The sequence below is a fragment of the Lepidochelys kempii genome, chromosome 2 (assembly GCF_965140265.1).
Source record: "Lepidochelys kempii isolate rLepKem1 chromosome 2, rLepKem1.hap2, whole genome shotgun sequence".
Lineage (NCBI taxonomy): Eukaryota > Metazoa > Chordata > Testudines > Cheloniidae > Lepidochelys > Lepidochelys kempii.
Window position 1 is genome coordinate 250671364 of NC_133257.1, and position 19155 is coordinate 250690518.

The 19155-nt window shown below is 39.9% G+C and overlaps 1 protein-coding gene across 3 annotated transcripts in view; it reads right to left on the reverse strand.

The window, feature by feature from the left end:
* UBE3C (ubiquitin protein ligase E3C) overlaps positions 1–19155 on the reverse strand; it is a 168632-nt gene that overhangs the window by 132902 nt on the left and 16575 nt on the right. For all 3 annotated transcript variants that reach the window (XM_073334553.1, XM_073334552.1, XM_073334554.1), the window contains exons 3-6: positions 16950–17024; positions 16024–16170; positions 8631–8746; positions 2533–2690 (exon numbers count right to left, since the gene is read on the reverse strand). In XM_073334553.1, coding sequence (XP_073190654.1) covers positions 2533–2690; positions 8631–8746; positions 16024–16170; positions 16950–17024 — 496 coding nt within the window. The remainder of the gene's footprint in view (positions 1–2532; positions 2691–8630; positions 8747–16023; positions 16171–16949; positions 17025–19155) is intronic.

The window sequence follows — 19155 nt, forward strand, 5'->3', positions numbered from 1 at the left end:
AATTTTACTCTTACCAACTTGCATGTTAAAATTAATGGTTACTTTATCTTACAGTTACTGTTGGACTTAGAAATGTGTTATCCATATATATGCCATGATCCACCCTCTTTCCCTATTATTATGAAGTTCCATAACTCATGGATTTCATATTGGCAAAGGAATGGAGGGTCCCCTGCCTTTTTCCTCTCAGCTGGGCAGCACAAGGACAGTCAGGGCACAGGCATGGCCCCAAGGAAGACTGTTGGCCAAAGGAATCCAAACTCAGGTGTGCAAGACACATGCACACCAACAGTCATAGACATTAGAGCTACAGCTGCCTTGTCAGTACTAGAATATATATGGACAAGTACTTGAAGAACTACACCTTGCCTTGTCTATATTAGTATTTTAACACATTAGCTAATATGCGCTAACATGAGTTAAAGATACATTTTTCCTAGTGAAGACAAGGCCTAAAAGGCTGATATACTTTATGTATATATGATACACTATACCCCTACTCCAGAGGAACTGTGCAAAAAAAGTTTCGTCTGTACTCTACTCCAAAGCCAGTATTTAAATCAATACACGCAGGAGGTCATCTAGTCCAACCCCCTGCTCAAACCAAGATCAATCCCCAATTTTTGGCCCAGATCCCAAATGGCCCCTCAAGTATAGAACTCACAACCCTGGGTTTAGCAGGCCAATGCTCAAACCACTGAGCTATCCCTCCCCCGCATAATACATAAGCACATTCACCGATAAGCAGTGAGTCTTTCACAGGTCTTTCCAAAAGCTATGAATTATTAAAAATAAATATTTAAAAATTATTTCTCTGTGTGTTTTCAACCCTTTGAACTTCATCTTTAAATGTGAATATATTGTTTATCACTTGCCAAACCCTGAAAACTGTGTTCTCCTTTTTATGGTGCAATTTCATTTCATTAAGCAGCTCTTGTGTCCCCTGGACCAAATCCCACTTGCCTTAACTCACTTAAGTTATTATTAACAACTTGTATTACAGTACTGCCTAGAGGCTTCAATTAAAAATCAGAGGCCCTTGTGCTAGGCACTGGACAACATATCAAACAACGGTTAAGCTCTTTTGGGTAGGGGCTATATGATAAGATGTAACAAGTGGTGGAAATAACAAATGGAAAGTACAGGAGATGTAGGAGCTAAGGTAATAGTTATCAGAAGCACAGGCTAGATGGATTGTGTGCAAAACAGTTTAAATTAATGATATAAACAAAGATCACAAAAGTGTTTTGTACAATAACTCAGGTATCATGTATGATTAAAAGGACAGCACAACTGCCATTATCATGCAGTCTTACTATTTTTTGCTTTTTGTACTATGATCAGACAGACAGCTGAATTTTATGGAGTTAGATTTTTAACCTATCCAGATTTAAATTCTCGCACATCAATTTTGAAAACTGGATGTTATGTAGTAATGACAAGCTAACATCACTATATGGAGGTGACACCTTCAAAAATACTTTATACAAGAGCTAAACAAAGATACAAATTATGGTGTTCTTAATAGCATACTATGAAAATGTGTAATAGTTTCTAGGCAAGCCAATTAACGTATTGCAATCTCACTCACACTGTATTATGCTCTGGTAAAAAGTAATTTCTGACTGTAGCAGTTCCATCTAAATCAACAGGACCAGCATAACAGCAGGATTTTGTCCTTTAAAATATGGATCTATTCCAAGAAGTGACTGTAGAAATGACATCCTGGAGTTCTGTAGTTTTTTCCTATAAATGGCTGTCAGGTCAAACATGATTAGTTAAGAAGAAAAAGTTTTTCCATTCCCTTTGATATGAGTATGGCAAACTCAACCCAGGATCAGAAAGCCAAACTGCCGCCTTTCCTTCTTGCACATCCCACAAGTAATAAAAGTTCCACAAGCCAAATTACACCCTCAGTAACACCTATGCAATCCATTTGCTTTCAACAGGTTTGCACAGATGTAACTGCCTGGAACTTCGCAAACAACTCTATTGATGATGGAACAAAGGAAACAGAACATAGCTCACTATCTCTTTGCTGTGTTGGTACTATGGTGCTAACAGGATTAAAAATTAACAAACACTTTTTAACACCATCTAGCAGATAAAGGGAGATCATCTGTTGCACAAGAAGGTAACATTTTTAAAAAATTATTTTTCAGAGTAGAACTGCAGTTTGGGTCTTGGGGGGAGGTTATTTGCTCACATGTAAAACAGCAGACAGATGAAAGAAGCACATTCACTATATAATATTAGCATATAACAAACTAAATAGTAAAACAAATTGCACTAACAACCTAGTAAAACATACAGTTTAGAAACACGATTCCAAAGAAATCAAGTATTGAGCTGTACCTTTCTGTTCATTAAACATGTTCATTAAAACTATGGGTCAGTGTCAGAACTACTTAATGTTAACCATAATGTCTGTTGTCAAAATACAATGTGTTTCAGTAACATGGCCTTCAGCAGTTACACATTTGTTCAAAGTTTGTGTTTTTTCCCACAACTTCTAATATTCCTGCTACTGACCTTTTTGAACCATGTAGTGCAAAATTTGTTCAAATAATGATGCCACATAGTTGGCATCTTGTAAAACAGGTAAATACGTATTCTCAGATGAAAATACCTCAAGCATTCTCATAGGAAGTGCAACATTCAGACTGTCATCGTTGCAGTTTTGCAGTAACCTGTAAATAAAATAAAATTCACAATTACTTAACAGGAGAGGTTTTTCCCATTTAAGTTAAGATTTATGCATACTTTTTAAAAATTGAGCTACGAAGATTTTCACATCTTCCTTAAAAATAATCTTATTCATAATGGATTCTAAACATCCTCAGGAGTTCAACTATCTTTACAAGACAAGTGCTTCAACAACCCTGGAACATAGGAATTACCAAACCAGATCAAACTCACGGTCCATCTAGTAAAATATCCTGTCTTTGGCAGCGGCCAGCACCAGATGCTTCAGGGGAAGGCACAAGGAACCATGCAACAAGCAGCAGGAACCATGCAACAAGCAGCTGTGGGATAAACTTGTTTCACACAAACATGTCATGCTAATTCCCAATATAGCTTGGTTTAAACCCTGAAGCATAAGGTTTTCTGTTCTTTCCTGAAGTCTTTTTTTTTAGTATTAACCATAAAAAAATCTTGATGTTTTTCTTTTCCATACAAATATCCAATCCCTCTTTCCTAAATTCTTGGCCTCAATGACTTGCAAAGTTTAGTGGCCTGCAGCATTCATTAGATAGACACAATCATTATGAGACTCCTCAGAAGAGAAGTCCAGAGTATCTATCTGCCAACAGGTATGACATGAACACAGAAAATGAAGCCAGGTCTGCCAGGACTAAGCTGTGTGGGATTCTGGAGAGGCAGCTGAAGACAGTCAGATGTGTGACAAAAGCTCTATCCTCAGCTACAGAACAAAGTGCTAGACATTCTACTCTCTATACTTCTTTGCTAAACTATTCATCAAATACCTGCAATTACAGAAATGGGGGAGAATAAATATATGGCACCATGATGGGTTGGGGGTGCATACGGGCTAGGAAAATTAAGAAGGGAAAGGTTAAAAGGACAGTCCCAAAATCAAGGAACTAGAACCTTAGAAACCTGGTTGGATCAGCTTTTAAGTTCTACCACGGGCAAAATGGAGTTTCACGCCGCAGAACAATAATGAAGCCTAAGGTCCAAATAGTCTAGTTTGTATTATGTAGTTTATATTACATACATACACCTATATTATAGTGAAAAAAATCAACAATTTAAATAGGCTCACTGCCAACTTGAAATCTAGCCATTAAAAAAAGCATTAAAAGTAGTTTCTGTTACTATCCCTGCCCCAAAGATCCCCTGTTAATTTCTATAATTTTGCATTTGCCTATCCCTCTTTTGTTGTGTAAAAAGCCAATTCGAACAGAAAGAAAATGATAGACTATACGGTAGAATCAATGACATTAAGAATACACAAAATTCTGACAAATGCACAAAGTAAAAAAAATAAAAAACAGAGAAAACATTTCCACTAATCTCTTTAATTTATAGTAATTTTAGGTGTCATTTGTAAACACACTAGTTAAAAAATGTCCAGAAAAAAAAAGGATGATTTTAATTGACTGTGTCACTTTGAATCAAGAACAAAACAGGTCAAACCAACCTAATAGCTCTGACAGAGTAACAAGACTTGTGGACAGGGGGAAGCGGTAGAACTGACTTTAGTAAGGCTTTTGATACTGTCTCTCATGACCGTCTCATAAACAAACTGGGGAAATGCAACCTAGATGGAACTACTATACCAATGATGCATAACTGGTTGGAAAACCCTTCCCAGAGAGTAGTTATCAATGGTTCACAGTCAAACTGGGTAGGGCATATCAAGTGAGGTCCCACAGGGATCAGTTCTGGGTCTGGTTCTGTTCAAAATCTTGATCAATGACTTAGATAATGGCATAGAGGCTACACTTACAAAGTTTATGGACAATACCAAGCTAGGAGAGGTTGCAAGTACTTTGGAGGATAGGATTAAAATGCAAAATGATCTGGACAAACTGGAGAAATGGTCTGAAGTAAACAGGATGAAATTCAATAAGGCCAAACGCAGAGTACTCCACTTAGGAAGGAACAATCAGTTGCACATATACAAAATAAGAAATGACTGCCTACAAAGGAGTACTGCGGAAAGGGATCTGCGGGTCGTAGCGGATCACAAACTAAATTTAACACTGTTTCAAAAAAGCTAACACCATTCTGGGATGTATTAGCAGGAGCGTTGTAAGCAAGACACAAAAAATAATTCTTCTGCTCTACTCTGTGCTGATTAGACCTCAACTGGAGTATTGTGTCCAGTTCTGGGCACCACATTTCAAGAAAGATGTAGACAAATTGGAGAAAGTACAGAGGAGAGCAACAAAAATGATTAAAGGTCTAGAAAACATGAGCTATGAGGGAGGATTGAAAAAACTGGGTTTGTTTTTTCTGGAGAAGAGAAAACTGAAGGGGAACATAACAGTCTTCAAGTATGTAAAAGGTTGTTATAAAGAAGAGAGTGCTATGTTGTTGTCCTGTTCTTAGTGGCTAAGGAGAAATAGTAATGGGCTTAAATTTCCACAAGGGAGCTTTAGGTTACAGTTAGGAACTTTTTCCTAATGTCTAACAGTAGTTAGGCACTGGAACAAACTACCTAGGGATGTTGTGGAATCTCAGTCACTGGAGGTTTTTAAGAACAGGTTAGAATCATAGAATATCAGGGTTGGAAGGGACCTCAGGAGGTCATCTAGTCCAACCCCCTGCTCAAAGCAGGACCAATCCCCAACTAAATCATCCCAGCCAGGGCTTTGTCAAGCCTGACCTTAAAAACTTCTAAGGAAGGAGATTCCACCACCTCCCTAGGTAACCCATTCCAGTACTTCACCACCCTCCTAGTGAAAAAGTTATTCCTAATATCTAACCTAAACCTCCCCCACTGCAACTTGAGACCATTACTCCTTGTTCTGTCATCTACTACCACTCAGAACAGTCTAGATCCATCCTCTTCAGAACCCCCTTTCAGGTAGTTGAAAGCAGCTATCAAATCCCGCCCTCATTCTTCTCTTCTGCAGACTAAACAATCCCAGTTCCCTCAGCCCCTCCTCATAAGTCATGTGTTCCAGTCCCCTAATCATTTTTGTTGCTCTCCGGCGGACGTTTTCCAATTTTTCCACATCCTCCTTGTAGTGTGGGGCCCAAAACTGGACACAGTACTCCAGACGAAGTCTCACCAATGTCGAATGGAGGGGAACGATCACATCCCTCGATCTGCTGGCAATGCCCCTACTTATATATCCCAAAATGCCATTGGCCTTCTTGGCTACAACGGCACACTGTGGACTCATATCCAGCTTCTCGTCCACTGTAACCCTTAGGTCCTTTTCTGCAGAACTACTGCCTAGCCGTTCGGTCCCTAGTCTGTAGCGGTGCATGGGATTCTTCTGTCCTAAGTGCAGCACTCTGCACTTGTCCTTGTTGAACCTCATCAGATTTCTTTTGGCCCAATCCTCTAATTTGTCTAGGTCCCTCTGTATCCTACCCCTACCCTCCAGCATATCTACCTCTCCAGTTAGACAAACAACTACCAGGAAATGGTCTAGATGATACTTAGCCCTGCTTTGAGTGCAGGGACTGGACTAGAAGATCTCTTAAGATCCCTTCCAGTCCTACAGTTCTATAATTCTACGACGGGGTGAGCAAACTACAGCCCATGGGCTGGATATGGCCCGCGAGCTGGCTACGGCTTGCCAGCTGTTTTAATCCGGCCCTCGAGCCGCTGCTGGGGAGTGGGGTCTGGGGCTTGCCCAGCTCCGGAGCTCCAGCCGGGGAGCAGGGTCAGGGGCCACTCCACACGGCTCCTGGAATAGTGGCATGGCCCGCCTCTGGCTCCTACGCGCAGAGGCAGCCAGAGGGCTCTGCACGCTGCTCCCACTCCAAGCACCACCCCTGCAGTTCCCACTGGCCGGGAACTGCGGCCAATGGGAGCTGCAAGGGCGGTGCCTGCACACAGCACAGTGCACAGAGCCGCCTGGCCTTGCCTCCGCATAGGAGCCAGAGAAGGGACATGCCACTTCTTCTGGGAGCTGCTTGAGGTAAGTGCCACCCAGAGCCTGCACCCCTGAGCCTCCCCCTGCGCCCTAACCCCCTGCCCTAGCCCTGATCCCACTCCTGCCCTCCAAACCCCTCGGTCCCAGCCCAGAGCACCCTCCTATACCCCAAACTCCTCATCCCCAGCCCCATCCCAGAGCCTGCACCCCCAGCCAGAGCCCTCACCCCACCCCAGCCTGGTGCCCCCTCCCACACCCTGAACTCCTAATTTCTGGCCAAACCCATCCTGCACCTCCAACCAGAGCCCTCACCCCCTCCCGCACCCCAACCCCAATTTTGTGAGTATTCATCGCCCGCCATACAATTGCTATTCCCAGATGTGGTCCTCAGGCCAAAAAGTTTGCCCACCCCTGTTCTATGAAATACAGTGGGAAAATGTATGCAAACCACATCAGCTTTTATTTTTTCTTTATAATTACTTATCTTGGTGCACCAATTCACATGAATTTATCCTGTGGTTTTGGTTTTTTTTAAGCTAACGTCCTACTGAGTCAATATTAGAAACTGATACATAACTATTTACACTGAGCAATTTTCTCACACGGAAATAAACCGTTTTAAATAAGCCTATTACTTTCTAATCTAAAGTACAATGTATACTTTAAATTCTATTTCCATGGTAGACTTTACATTACCAAGGGACACATTAAAGTATGAGAAATATACACAAATATTGAGTCCATGAGAATTGATAGAACTGAAACCATCTGATATGTAAATATAGATGTTATCTGAAAATATACATTAGTATCAAAAACCTTTTTGGTTCCATTGCACTTCACCCTTTTGTAAAAGAGATTTAAACCGTAACAGATATAAAACGCATATTGCAACAACATTTTAGTTCTCTTTAATACAAATATCTGATACAGTAAAATATACAGTGAACTCTGATATAGTAAAACTTAATTTCTAAAGTAGAAAGAATATTCCAAATTATTTCAAATTTTAAAACTGTAAATTGCAATTCCAATTACAGTGGAACTTCACTTCTAGTGCAGTGATATCATGAAATGAAAAGGTCTTAACAACAACTGGGTTCCAATGTACCCTATATTTTAGTTTACAGAGTTTTGATGTCATAATTCACTATGTATACAGTTACCAGAAGAATGCAAAAATTTATCAAATCCAAGTGCACTAGGCATTCATTGTCTACAAATGCCCCTAATATTAACTGAACTGAGACCATAGGACAAAACATATTCACGTGGCGAGTTCCACTGTTGGCTCTGCACTCCAAGGAAACAGTATCCTCTTCACAAGACCTTTTAGCTCTGGAGAAGGGAGCTGGCTACTGTTATCATGTCAACGTGAAGAATAATCTTTTTGGTTCCAAAGAGGAGAGTGGGCTACTTCTACCAGATCCAGGTCAGCTATTTATCTCTGTCCCAGTAGACTTTGCTTCCCGTGGCCCTATGAAAGTACTCTCAGCATCACTATCTGCAATTATCACATTGCTGAACTCAATGACATGCATGCACATCATGCCTCAAATTGAAAATAAAAGTGGGAGCAAACAGTATTTTAAACAACCATATTAGCCATAGAACAGCAACAAACATCTTAGTACAAGGCACTTTGTGACAGGCTGGGGATACAGTTATGATTCATACAGCTCTTCCCAAACAGTCACTAGTTCTGAGGAAATGTTCTGATTTGGACAATTATTGCTAATGGTCCCAATTCAGGAAAATACTTCAGCACATGCTTAAATCCATCACTATTGAGGACAGCCCTCAAGCACATGCTTAATTTTGAAGTCAATGGAAAATAAGCACGTGTAATTCCTGTCCTGAATAGGAAAGATTTTCCTTTATTGGAGCCTGTATATCTAACATGAATTAAAAAAATAAAATAAAAAACAACGAAAAACCCTCTCTACTAAACAAACCATCACATTTAATTCCTATGTTTTATCTGGTGATATCAATACATGTTTTCTGAACGCCATTTAGATATTAGTTGGGAGAAAGAAAGTGATTTACCTGCAACATAGGCCCAACAGTCTTTTTATTTGGAATAAGCAAGTAAGTCTGTCAGGACCATCCAACTGCTTAACGAACTGAGAACTTTGTTTAATTAAGTTCTGACACATCCATATCTGGGAAAAACAAAATGCACAGATTTGATCAAAAACCCTGTAAAAATGAATGCTGTTATTCATTATGGGCCGATAATGATTTCCTCACTCATTTTGAAAAAGCACTTTATTCTACCAGAAGTCCCATTACAGCCAATTCATGGAGAAAGGTATGAGTGAGTATATCATATTTTGGCCTACATAAAATGCTATGAAAAAATGCTATTCATACCATTTTACAGTAAGTTATAAAACGAGATATAGTTTAGCACTGTGAATTATCTAATGAGAATGTGACAAGTCATTAATCAATAAAAAATTTCTCTAATCAGGATTTGATTAAGCCACTGGCACAATAAACCTAAGCCTGGGTCTCCAGCTACTGGAGTCATGTGATTATGTTAGTATGTCAAAAGCTAAACTTTCATTTAAAAAGTAGTTTTTAGCCCTCATGCTGCAAAGAAAAGCTTGAATATGAGAAATGATTATAATTATAATTGAGTCGGCAGACAGCCTGAAGCAATAATCTATAAGCTTTCCTATACATCTGAGATCCACTATTCAAGGAGTCCCTGCCACCATGGCTGCAGAAGACTGACTGTGAGAAAAGAGAAGAGCGCAGCTGTGACCATTTAGGAATATGTCTGTACAATTTATGAATTCTGTGTGAGATTATGATCCCTATGTGTCTGCAAACTCCACTCTGAATGTGCAGCCTTTTGACTTCTCTATGGTCTGTTTCTCCATGGTGGGTTTAGATTCCAAAGATGGTGGAAAAAACAAAAAGAGAGTAGCTGATTCTAAGTACCCCATCATTGGAAATCTATACATTCTAGACAAAAGACAGATCCCTGCCCAGAAAAACTGGATTAGCAGGAGGCAAGTCACCTTGATAGCAAAGTCACCTGGCAGGATTTTGTGCTCAAATGGGGAAGCTGGCAAGAGTGTCACCTGACACAGGTGACTGAAGGTTCTAAAAAGAACAGAAGCTGTTGTGCTCATGGGCCATTTTCTCCAGTCCATGAGGGAGAAGCAACTGAGCATGCAACACCTTATGAGGCTGGGGACTCCCCGCCTGCCTTCCTGGATCCAAACGCAGTGGCAGAACTAACTGATGTACATGTGACACCTTTTCAAGCATATTTATGCAACTGACAAAAGTACCTGTATGACACGAATTTTCACACAGGGCAGAAGAGTGAGCCCGCCCTGCACTCAAACAGCAGCAGTGTTTCCTGTAGCACAAGGCTGGGCCTGGCTCCCCACTCCTAATGTTGTGACATGGTGCACATCACTCACTCAAATTTGGCCTGGCCACCGCTCTGTCATGATGCGCTACTCCACAACCCCATGTGCCAGGCTGCAACACGTGGAGTGAAGAGCTGGGCCCAGCCCTGAAGGATAGAAGCCGCTGCTGCCAGGTGAGTGTGGAGGTAGGCTTGCTCTTCACCCCACCAGCAATGACCCATCTCTCTTCCCCCCCTGCCACCTCCCCAGGTGTAAAACCTGGCTTCACCATTGCCCAGATGGTTCTCCCAAGACTCACAGCACAGGGCTGAACGAGTGAGGGATACTGAAGTTTAAGATGTTTATTTTTGGTATGATATAAACTCTCCTGGGCTTTCTGTGATTAAATAAATGGGGCATAAACATGTTGGACTTTGTGCGTTAACTGCTTCACAATGCTGCATGTGCTTGAGTTAAACTGGAACCAGAAGCTTCTTAACTTTGGGAAGGAATTCTCACAGAGGGGTGTGTTTAAGTAATTGGGGTAATTCAGGGGTCAGTGCTGCTCCTGGGGGCTAAAGGCAGATGGGCGGAGAAACTCCATTTCCAAGAAGGGGAACAGACGGAGAATCAGCACCAAGGAAACGTGCCAAAGAGGGCAAGGAAGGGCCCAATGATGCAGACTGCTAAGATTCTAGAAGCTTGACACATCCTGGCGACCCAGAACAGCAGAGGCTTGGACTTCCTTCACAGCAGTCCTAGTGAGCAGCCATGAGAGGCACTTGCTAGGATCTATGACAGCAGCAAATCCGACTCATCCATCCAAGCAAAAACTTCTCAACTGCTGAGACAGGTACTTCCCCCCACCAACCCTGCCGCCACTCCTGCTGCTCGGTGGGGAGGGGGAGAAGAGGACCCCATAATGCTACCCCACCTCTCTGAGAGGGGAGGGAGATGCCCTGCCACCACCACTCCAAACAGAGACAGGACAATAACAAACCCCTTATTATGTGTGCCTGGTATGCCCCAGGTTGCCTTAATTTGACCCTGTAGTTACAGTGAGGTAAACTACATTTAAAAGGTTCTCTTTATGAACCTCTTATGTGGCAATCACAATTTCTAGGTGGGGGGGGGGGATCTTGTTCCACACGTGGGTTATGCACGCTTACAGCACTTTACTGCTCTATTATCTTCAGTGTAGCATTTAAAAATGCTACATGTTTTTCAAATATTTAACAGACCATTTTAAAATATGCATCAAATAGTTTATTATTTTTCCCTAACTCCTCAAATTTAAAGTATTTTGTGTGAAGCTTCATAATATATACCCCCCCCACCCCAAAAAAGAACTGACTACAAAAGAGTACATATCAAGGACAAATAGTGTGCTCAACAATTAGAAATTCTCTTCTTGTTTTCTTTCCTTGGCCTGGATTTACTGAAAGTTTTAGGATTCTTTTAACGTTTGAGGCATTTTCTTTGATGTCTTTATTAATTACTCATGTCCTCTGAAGTTAGTGTAATTAGGTTATTCTTTCAATGGGAAATATCTCCCAGACTTGATTACACTGCATTAGTACCTTCACAGAGAGAAAATACTGGGTAATAAAGGGCTCTTTAATTGAGCAAAAAAGGCGTAACAAGAACGAGTGGCAGAAAACTGAGGCTAGACAAAGTCAAAAGAGAAATAAGGCAGATTTTTAACAGTGAGGGCAATTAACCAATGGTACAAACTCGCAAAGGAAGTGGTGGATTCTCCATCTTTTGATATCTTCAAATCAAGACTAGACGTCTTTCTGGAAGACATGCTTCAGCCAAACATGAATTATTAGGCTCAATACAGGGGTACCTGAGTGAAATTTAAGGGTCTGTGATACATAGGAAGTTAGACTATATGATCTAGATTAGCAATTATCTTTGAAAAAAGTCATGGAAAACGGGAGACATTCCAGAAGACTGGAAAAGGGCAAATATAGTGCCAATCTATTAAAAGGGAAAGAAGGGCAACCCATGGAATTACAGACCAGTCAGCTTAACTTCTGTACCCGGAAAGATAATGGAGCAAATAATTAAGCAAGCAATTTGCAAACATCTAGAAAATAATATGGTGATAGGTAACAGTCAGTATGGATTTGTCAAAAACAAATCTTGCCAAACCAACCGATAGCTTTCTTTGACAGGGTAATAAGCCTTCTGGCCAGGGGGGAAGCGGTAGACGTGGTGTATCTTGACTTTAGTAAGTCTTTTGATACTGTCTTGCCTGACCTTCTCATAAACAAACTAGGGAAACACAACCTAGATGGAGCTACTATAAGGTGGGTGCATAACTGGTTGGAAAATCGTTCCCAGAAAGTAGTTATCAGTGGTTCACAGTCAAGCTGGAAGGGCATAACGAGTGGGGTCCTGCAGGGATCGGTTCTGTTCAATAGCTTCATCAATGATTTAGATAATGGCACAGAGAGTACACTTATAAAGTCTGCAGATGATACCAAGCTGGGAGGAGGTGCAACTGCTTTGGAGGATAGGATTAAAATTCAGACTGATCTGAACAAACTGGAGAAATGGTCTGAAGTAAATAGGATGAAATTCAATAAGGACAAATGCAAAGTACTCAACTTAGGAAGGAACAATCAGTTGCACACATACAAAATGGGAAATGACTGCCTAGGAAAGAGTACTGCAGAAAGGATACATTGTCCTGGATATGAGTCAACAGTGTGCCCTTATTGCCAAGAAGGCTAACAGCATTTTGGGCTGTATAAGTAGAAGCATTGCCAGCAGATCGAGGGACGTGATTATTCGCCTCTATTCAGCATTGGTGAGGCCTCATCTGGAGTACTGTATCCAGTTTTGGGTCCCACACTACAAGAAGGATGTGGAAAAATTGGAAAGAGTCCAGTGGAGGGCAACAAAAATTAGTAGAGGGGTGGAGCACATGACTTATGAAGAGAGGCTGAGGGAACTGGGATTATTTAGTCTGCAGAAGAGAAGAATGAGGGCGGGATTTGATAGCTGCTTTCAACTACCTGAAAGGGGGTTCCAAAGCGGACGGCTCTAGGCTGTTCTCAGTGGTGGCAGATGACAGAACAAGGAGCAATGGTCTCAAGTTTCAGTGGGGGAGGTTTAGGCTGGATATTAGGAAATACTATTTCACTAGGAGGGTGGTGAAGCACTGGAATGGGTTATCTAGGGAGATGGTAGAATCTCCTTCCTTAGAAGTTTTTAAGATCAGGCTTGACGAAGCCCTGGCTGGGATGATTTAGTTGGGGATTGGTCCTGCTTTGAGCAGAGAGTTGGACTAGATGACCTCCTGAGGTCCCTTCCAACCCTGATATTCTATGATTCTAAGGGATCTGGGGGTCATAGCGGATCACAAGCTAAATATGAGTCAACAGTGTAACGCTGTTGCAAAAAAAGTGAACATCATTCTGGAATGTATTAGCAGGAGTATTGTAAGCAAGACATGAAAAGTAATTCTTCTGCTCTACTCCGCACTGATTAGGCCTCCACTGGAGTATTATGTCCAGTTCTCGGCACCACATTTCAGGAAAGATGTGGACAAACTGGAGAAAGTCCAGAGAAGAGCAACAAAAATTATTAAAGGTCTAGAAAACATGATCTATGAGGGAAGATTGAAAAAAAATGGGTTTATTTATTCTGGAGAAGAGACAACTGAGGGGGGACATGATAACAGTTTTCAAGTACAGAAAATGTTGTTACAAGGAGGAGGGAGAAAGTGTTTTTCTTAACCTCTGAGGATAGGACAAGAAGCAATGGGCTTAAATTGCAGCAAGGGCGCTTTAGGTTGGACATTAGGAAAAACTTCCTGTCAGAGTGGTTAAGCACTGGAATAAATTGTCTAGGGAGGTGGTGGAATCTCCATCATTCAGGATTTTTAAGATCAGGTTGAACAAACACCTGTCAGGGATGGTCTAGATAATACTTAATCCTGCTTTGAGTGCATGAGACTGGACTAGATGATCTCTCGAGGTCCCTTCCAGTTCTATGATTCCTATGATCCAATGGTCCCTCCAGCCTTAAACCTCTCTGAATCTATGAAACACCTTAATGTCATCTGAAAAGGTCAGGGTTAATTACCAATTCCCTAAAACAAATATATATATATCATTAAAAATAGTCTAAGTAAATGTTGTTCACATTTCAGGTTCTACAGCTGTAGAACAGAATGAGAAGGCGGTGAGATTGCTGCAACAGGAAACAGGTATGAATAATATCATGGCTGCTCAAGCGATTTGTTGGGATAAGAAAAGAATACCTTGAACACATGACAATTTTTGCAAGAAGACCTGAATACCGGTCTGAGTTATATGGACTGGGAAATAGCACTTATTAACATCAAAAATAGTCTAGCAGCAGGTTTTTAAAATAAGTATTATCTGATCCCCTATACAGGCAAAATGTTCAGGTAATAAATGTAGGGAAAAACATAGGCAGAAGGTGATGATTAAGCAGGTGACCTAGGACTGTAGAAAATGCAACGATTTTCAGGTATAGTTTTAAGAAGGTCAGCTTTTAGGCATATATTCAGTAGTGAACTCTACCCTAGGACTTACTAGTTAAGAAATGACAGGGTTAAAGAAAGTGCTGAGGAAATGGGACAGTGGGGCTAACCACTTTCATCATATGCAATTAGGTTAGACATTGGATAACTAGTGAACCACTGGGAAAACAGGAATGGCTATCCCTCTTAGCTCAGAATATAAACCAAGCACAGTGTGTAGGGTAAATGCAAGGTACAAGAAAATATTATAATCTAGAATGTATGAACTGGTTAAAAGATCTTATTACTGAACATATTGGCTTTCAGAAGAGTTGTGTAAATTTATAGAATTACAGGGTCAACTAGTTTATTCCCCCCCTTCCACCATACAATCTGCATGACCATTACACCTCTTTTCCTGTTGATTTTCTCCTTTGATAATGACTGGGAATTTTTCAAACCCTATGTTTTAATAGAGCATATGCAAACATAATCACCTTTTTCTAACTTCTTTTATATGCACCTACACCATCAATGTCAGTAGACTGTGCTCCGGGAAAAGCATGATTAACCCCTTGGTAGCAGGGGAAGCTTGCTTTTCAATGTTGCAGAAAAATAATATCTGTATTAGTCCTTTAAAATTCTCAGAGCTAGGCTAACAGACTAAACAGCTATGTCTTGTCTTAGTCTATGTTTTGTGACAGAGAATATAGACTGTTATATAAATGAACAATTTTAATATATTATCTTATACATATGCAGGCACACTAAATGCACAAGGCACTTTACACAACACAGACTAAGACATATTAGCATATTCTTCACTGAGAAAGAAGGAGGTTCCTCATCTGAAAAGTTTTAAAGTACGATAAATGTTCATCCCATCTTTAGAAGTTGAAACTGAAAAAGTTTTAAACTTCCGACAAGGAAAAAGTGTATTCTTCATATATTTTAAATTTTCAAACCGTCGCAATAGTTTCAAATTCATTTACTTTTATGTTTAAATCCTTCTTCCTTGCAGGATTTAGACTTCTGCAGAGACATGCTATCCTTATCAGTAACTGCAGAAAACTCAACGACTTCACATAAACTTGTGGAAAGAAGAAGCTACAGAAAACTGAAGGGAAAAAAAAAAGAAACAATGCTAACAGCTACAATATTTTCATACAGTGGTGGTTCACTCTGAGTGCAATTTTTTTTCTTATGAGTTATGTATACCATTTATGCTGCTATTCACAATGGTTTCTCAAACTTCCCACTGACCTTTAATATTTAATTATACACATGAAAAGTGGATTTGTGCTATTTCATCTGAATTGGCGTTCAATAGGAAGTACAAAGAAGAAAGCTAGCCATCAAAATCCATCAATTTTGCTCTCTTTGAAACTGGATTAAAAAAGAGGGCTACAGAACAGCCACATTTCTAACAAATGGATCAAAAGGATAACTAAGCCTGTTCTGCAGCCACCCACTTATTTCTGCTGAATGAAGCAATTAGTGATGAAGTGACTAAAAAACATGCAAGAAATAAAACTAACTACAGTAGAGTAAAATATGTACTGGCACTCACCAAACGCTTAGAATCCTCTTTCTGTCTATAAAAAAACAGAAGTTGACGTACTAAAAGGGTCAGATTAGCTCCACTGGCAGTGGAGACAGTTCCTCCAGATTGTGCCAGATTAGCACAGCGATCAAATTCACTTCTTTGGATGGAGTACTTAAAAGATAAAAATAAATTATCTGACAACACATTAAAATATAAATGCAGGATTTTAAGCTATTCATTTTGAGTTTCCATCTTATCTGACAGGTAAAATGAAGGTACTATTCTGATGTTACATATTTGTTAAGAGTCCAAGTTAGACAAATCCCCTCCACAGCATTATGCTGATTCTTTGTTTACAATTTGTCCTGAAGACCCATGTTAAGAAATACCATTTAATATAAACTTGTTTTGAACCAGCCCACTCTGTTAGCCAGTTCATAAACATAAACAACCCTTTTGCAGAATAACTGACCCAGTGCTGTCTTAAAGAAGCCCCTTCCAAATCAACCTATCACCTAAATTATATGAAGAAACATGTTTGTGTATCACACACTAGAAATGCCATTTCAATCACTTGAAACATATTGGCCCAATTTTCAGAGGAGCTAAGCAACCCCAGCTTCTCTTCATGTAAACAGGAACTGCAAGAACACGGTCCAGCAATGCCCTTATGCACGTGCTTTAACTTTGAAAACATGAATATTCCCACTGAAGTCAATGCTCAACAATGCCCTTTAAAAATAAGGCCAAACTGAGAATAAAACCAACTCTTGCATTTCACTTTTCTTATATGGGTTTGCACCATGCTTACCAAAGGAAGCTAGCAATATCAAAGTTTCTCAACAGAAATGGCTAGGACTATAGTATTAAGAAACCCCAGCTTCAATTAAATTGTTTTACACATTTATTTTATCACAATTTCTCTCTCAATTGATGAGAAAAATACCTACTTGGTACTTTCTAGCCCTGTACCCCCGAACGAAGGACTGGATGATTATTGCATTTTTCAGCCTTCGTCTTTCTTCCTATAAAATGAAAGAAATAAGGCAGTCAAAAATAAAGGATGCAAAACTGAATCTTGCTTCTATAATTTTGTCATATATATTTATATTCAAAGATATTTTTGTTTTTTTTATATACTCTGTCCAATTTGCTTTTTCTGTATGTTTGCATACTTCTGAAAATTAAATATATCTTTATCAAAATAAGAGAAAGGTGCCTGTGACTTAAACATTAGTGACATACACATATACATAATTTAGTCCTGCTCAGGAAGAGATTCCTTTTGTTTGTAAAGGCAATGTAAATTTATAGCAGGATAAGCAATTTTTAATAATCAATAAGAATTATATGAAAAAATGTCATGATTTCAAGAACAGAAGAGGAGTTTTCATATCTTATTAAACATAGTGTTTTAACACCACACTTTTCAATGACTGATTTAAATCTGATAATACCGTTTACTGGCAAATGAAGTGTAAAAATACAATAAGGAAGGCCAAAGAAGAATTTGAGGAACAGCTAGCCAAAGACTCAAAAAGTAATAGCAAATTTTTGTTTAAGAACATCAGAAGCAGGAAGCCTGCTAAACAACCAGTGGGGCCACTGAACGATCGAGGTGCTAACGGAGCACTCAAGGACAATAAGGCCATTGCGGTCTTCACGGTGGAGGACGTGAGGGAGAATCCCAAACATAACCCATTCTTTTCATGTGACAGCTCTGTGGAACTGTCCCAGATTGAGGTATCATTAGAGAAGGTTTTGGAACAAATTGATAAATTAAACAGCAGTAAGTCACCGGGACCAGATGGTATTCACCCAGGAGTTCTGAAGGAACTCAAATGTGAAACCGCAGAACTACTAACTGTAGTCTGTAACCTATCATTTAAACCAGCTTTTGTACCAGACGACTGGAGGATAGCTAATGTGAAGCCAATTTTTAAAAAGGGCTCCAGAGGTTATCCTGTCAATTACAGGCCTGTAAGCCTGACTTCAGTACCAGGAAACTGGTTGAAACTATAATAAAGAACAATATTGTCACACGTATAGATGAACATAATTTGTTGAGGAAGAGTCAACATAGTTTTAGTAAAGGGAAATCATGCCTCGCCAATCTACTAGAATTCTTGGAAGGGGTCAAAAAGCATGTGGACAAGGGTGATCCAGTGGATATAGTGTACTTAGATTTTCAGAAAGCCTTTGACAAGGTCCATCACCAAAGGCTCTTAAGCAAAGTAAGCTGCCATGGGATAAGAGGGAAGGTGCTCTCATGGATTGATAACTGGTTAAAAGATAGGAAACAAAGGATAGGAATAAGTGGTCATTTTTCAGAATGGAGAGAAGTAAATAGTGGTGTCCCATTCAATATATTGATAAATGATCTGGAAAAAGGGGTAAACAGTGAGGTGGCAAAATTTGCAGATGATTCAAAACTGCTCAAGATAGTTAAGTCCCAGGCAGACTGCAAAGAGCTACAAAGGGATCTCTCAAAACTGGGTGACTGGGCAACAAAATGGAAGATGAAATTTAATGTTGATAAATGCAAAGTAATGCACATTGGAAAACATAATCCCAACCATACATATAAAATGATGGGGTCTAAATGAGCTGTTACCACTCAAGAAAGAGATCTTCGAGTCATTGTGGATCGTTCTCTAAAAACATCCACTCAATGTGCATCGGCAGTCAATAAAGCAAACAGAATGCTGGGAATAATTAAGAAAGGGATAGATGATAGGACAGAAAATATCAAGTTGCCTCTATATAAATCCATGGTATGCCCACATCTGGAATACTGTGTGCAGATATGGTTGCCCCATCTCAAAAATATATATTGGAATTGGAAAAGGTTCAGAAAAGGGCAACAAAAACGATTAGGGGTATGGAACGGCTTCCGTATGAGGAGAGATGAATAAGACTGGGACTTTTCAGCTTGAAAAAGAGATGGCTAAGGGGAGATATGATTGAGGTCTATAAAATCATGACTGGTGTAGAGAAAGTAGATAAGGAGGTGTTGTTTACTCCTTCTCCTAACACAAGAATTGGGGCCACCAAATGAAATTAACAGGCAGCAGGTTTAAAACAAATATTTTTTCCACACAATGCACAATCAACCTGTGGAACTCCTTGCCAGAGGATGTTGTGAAGGCCAAGACC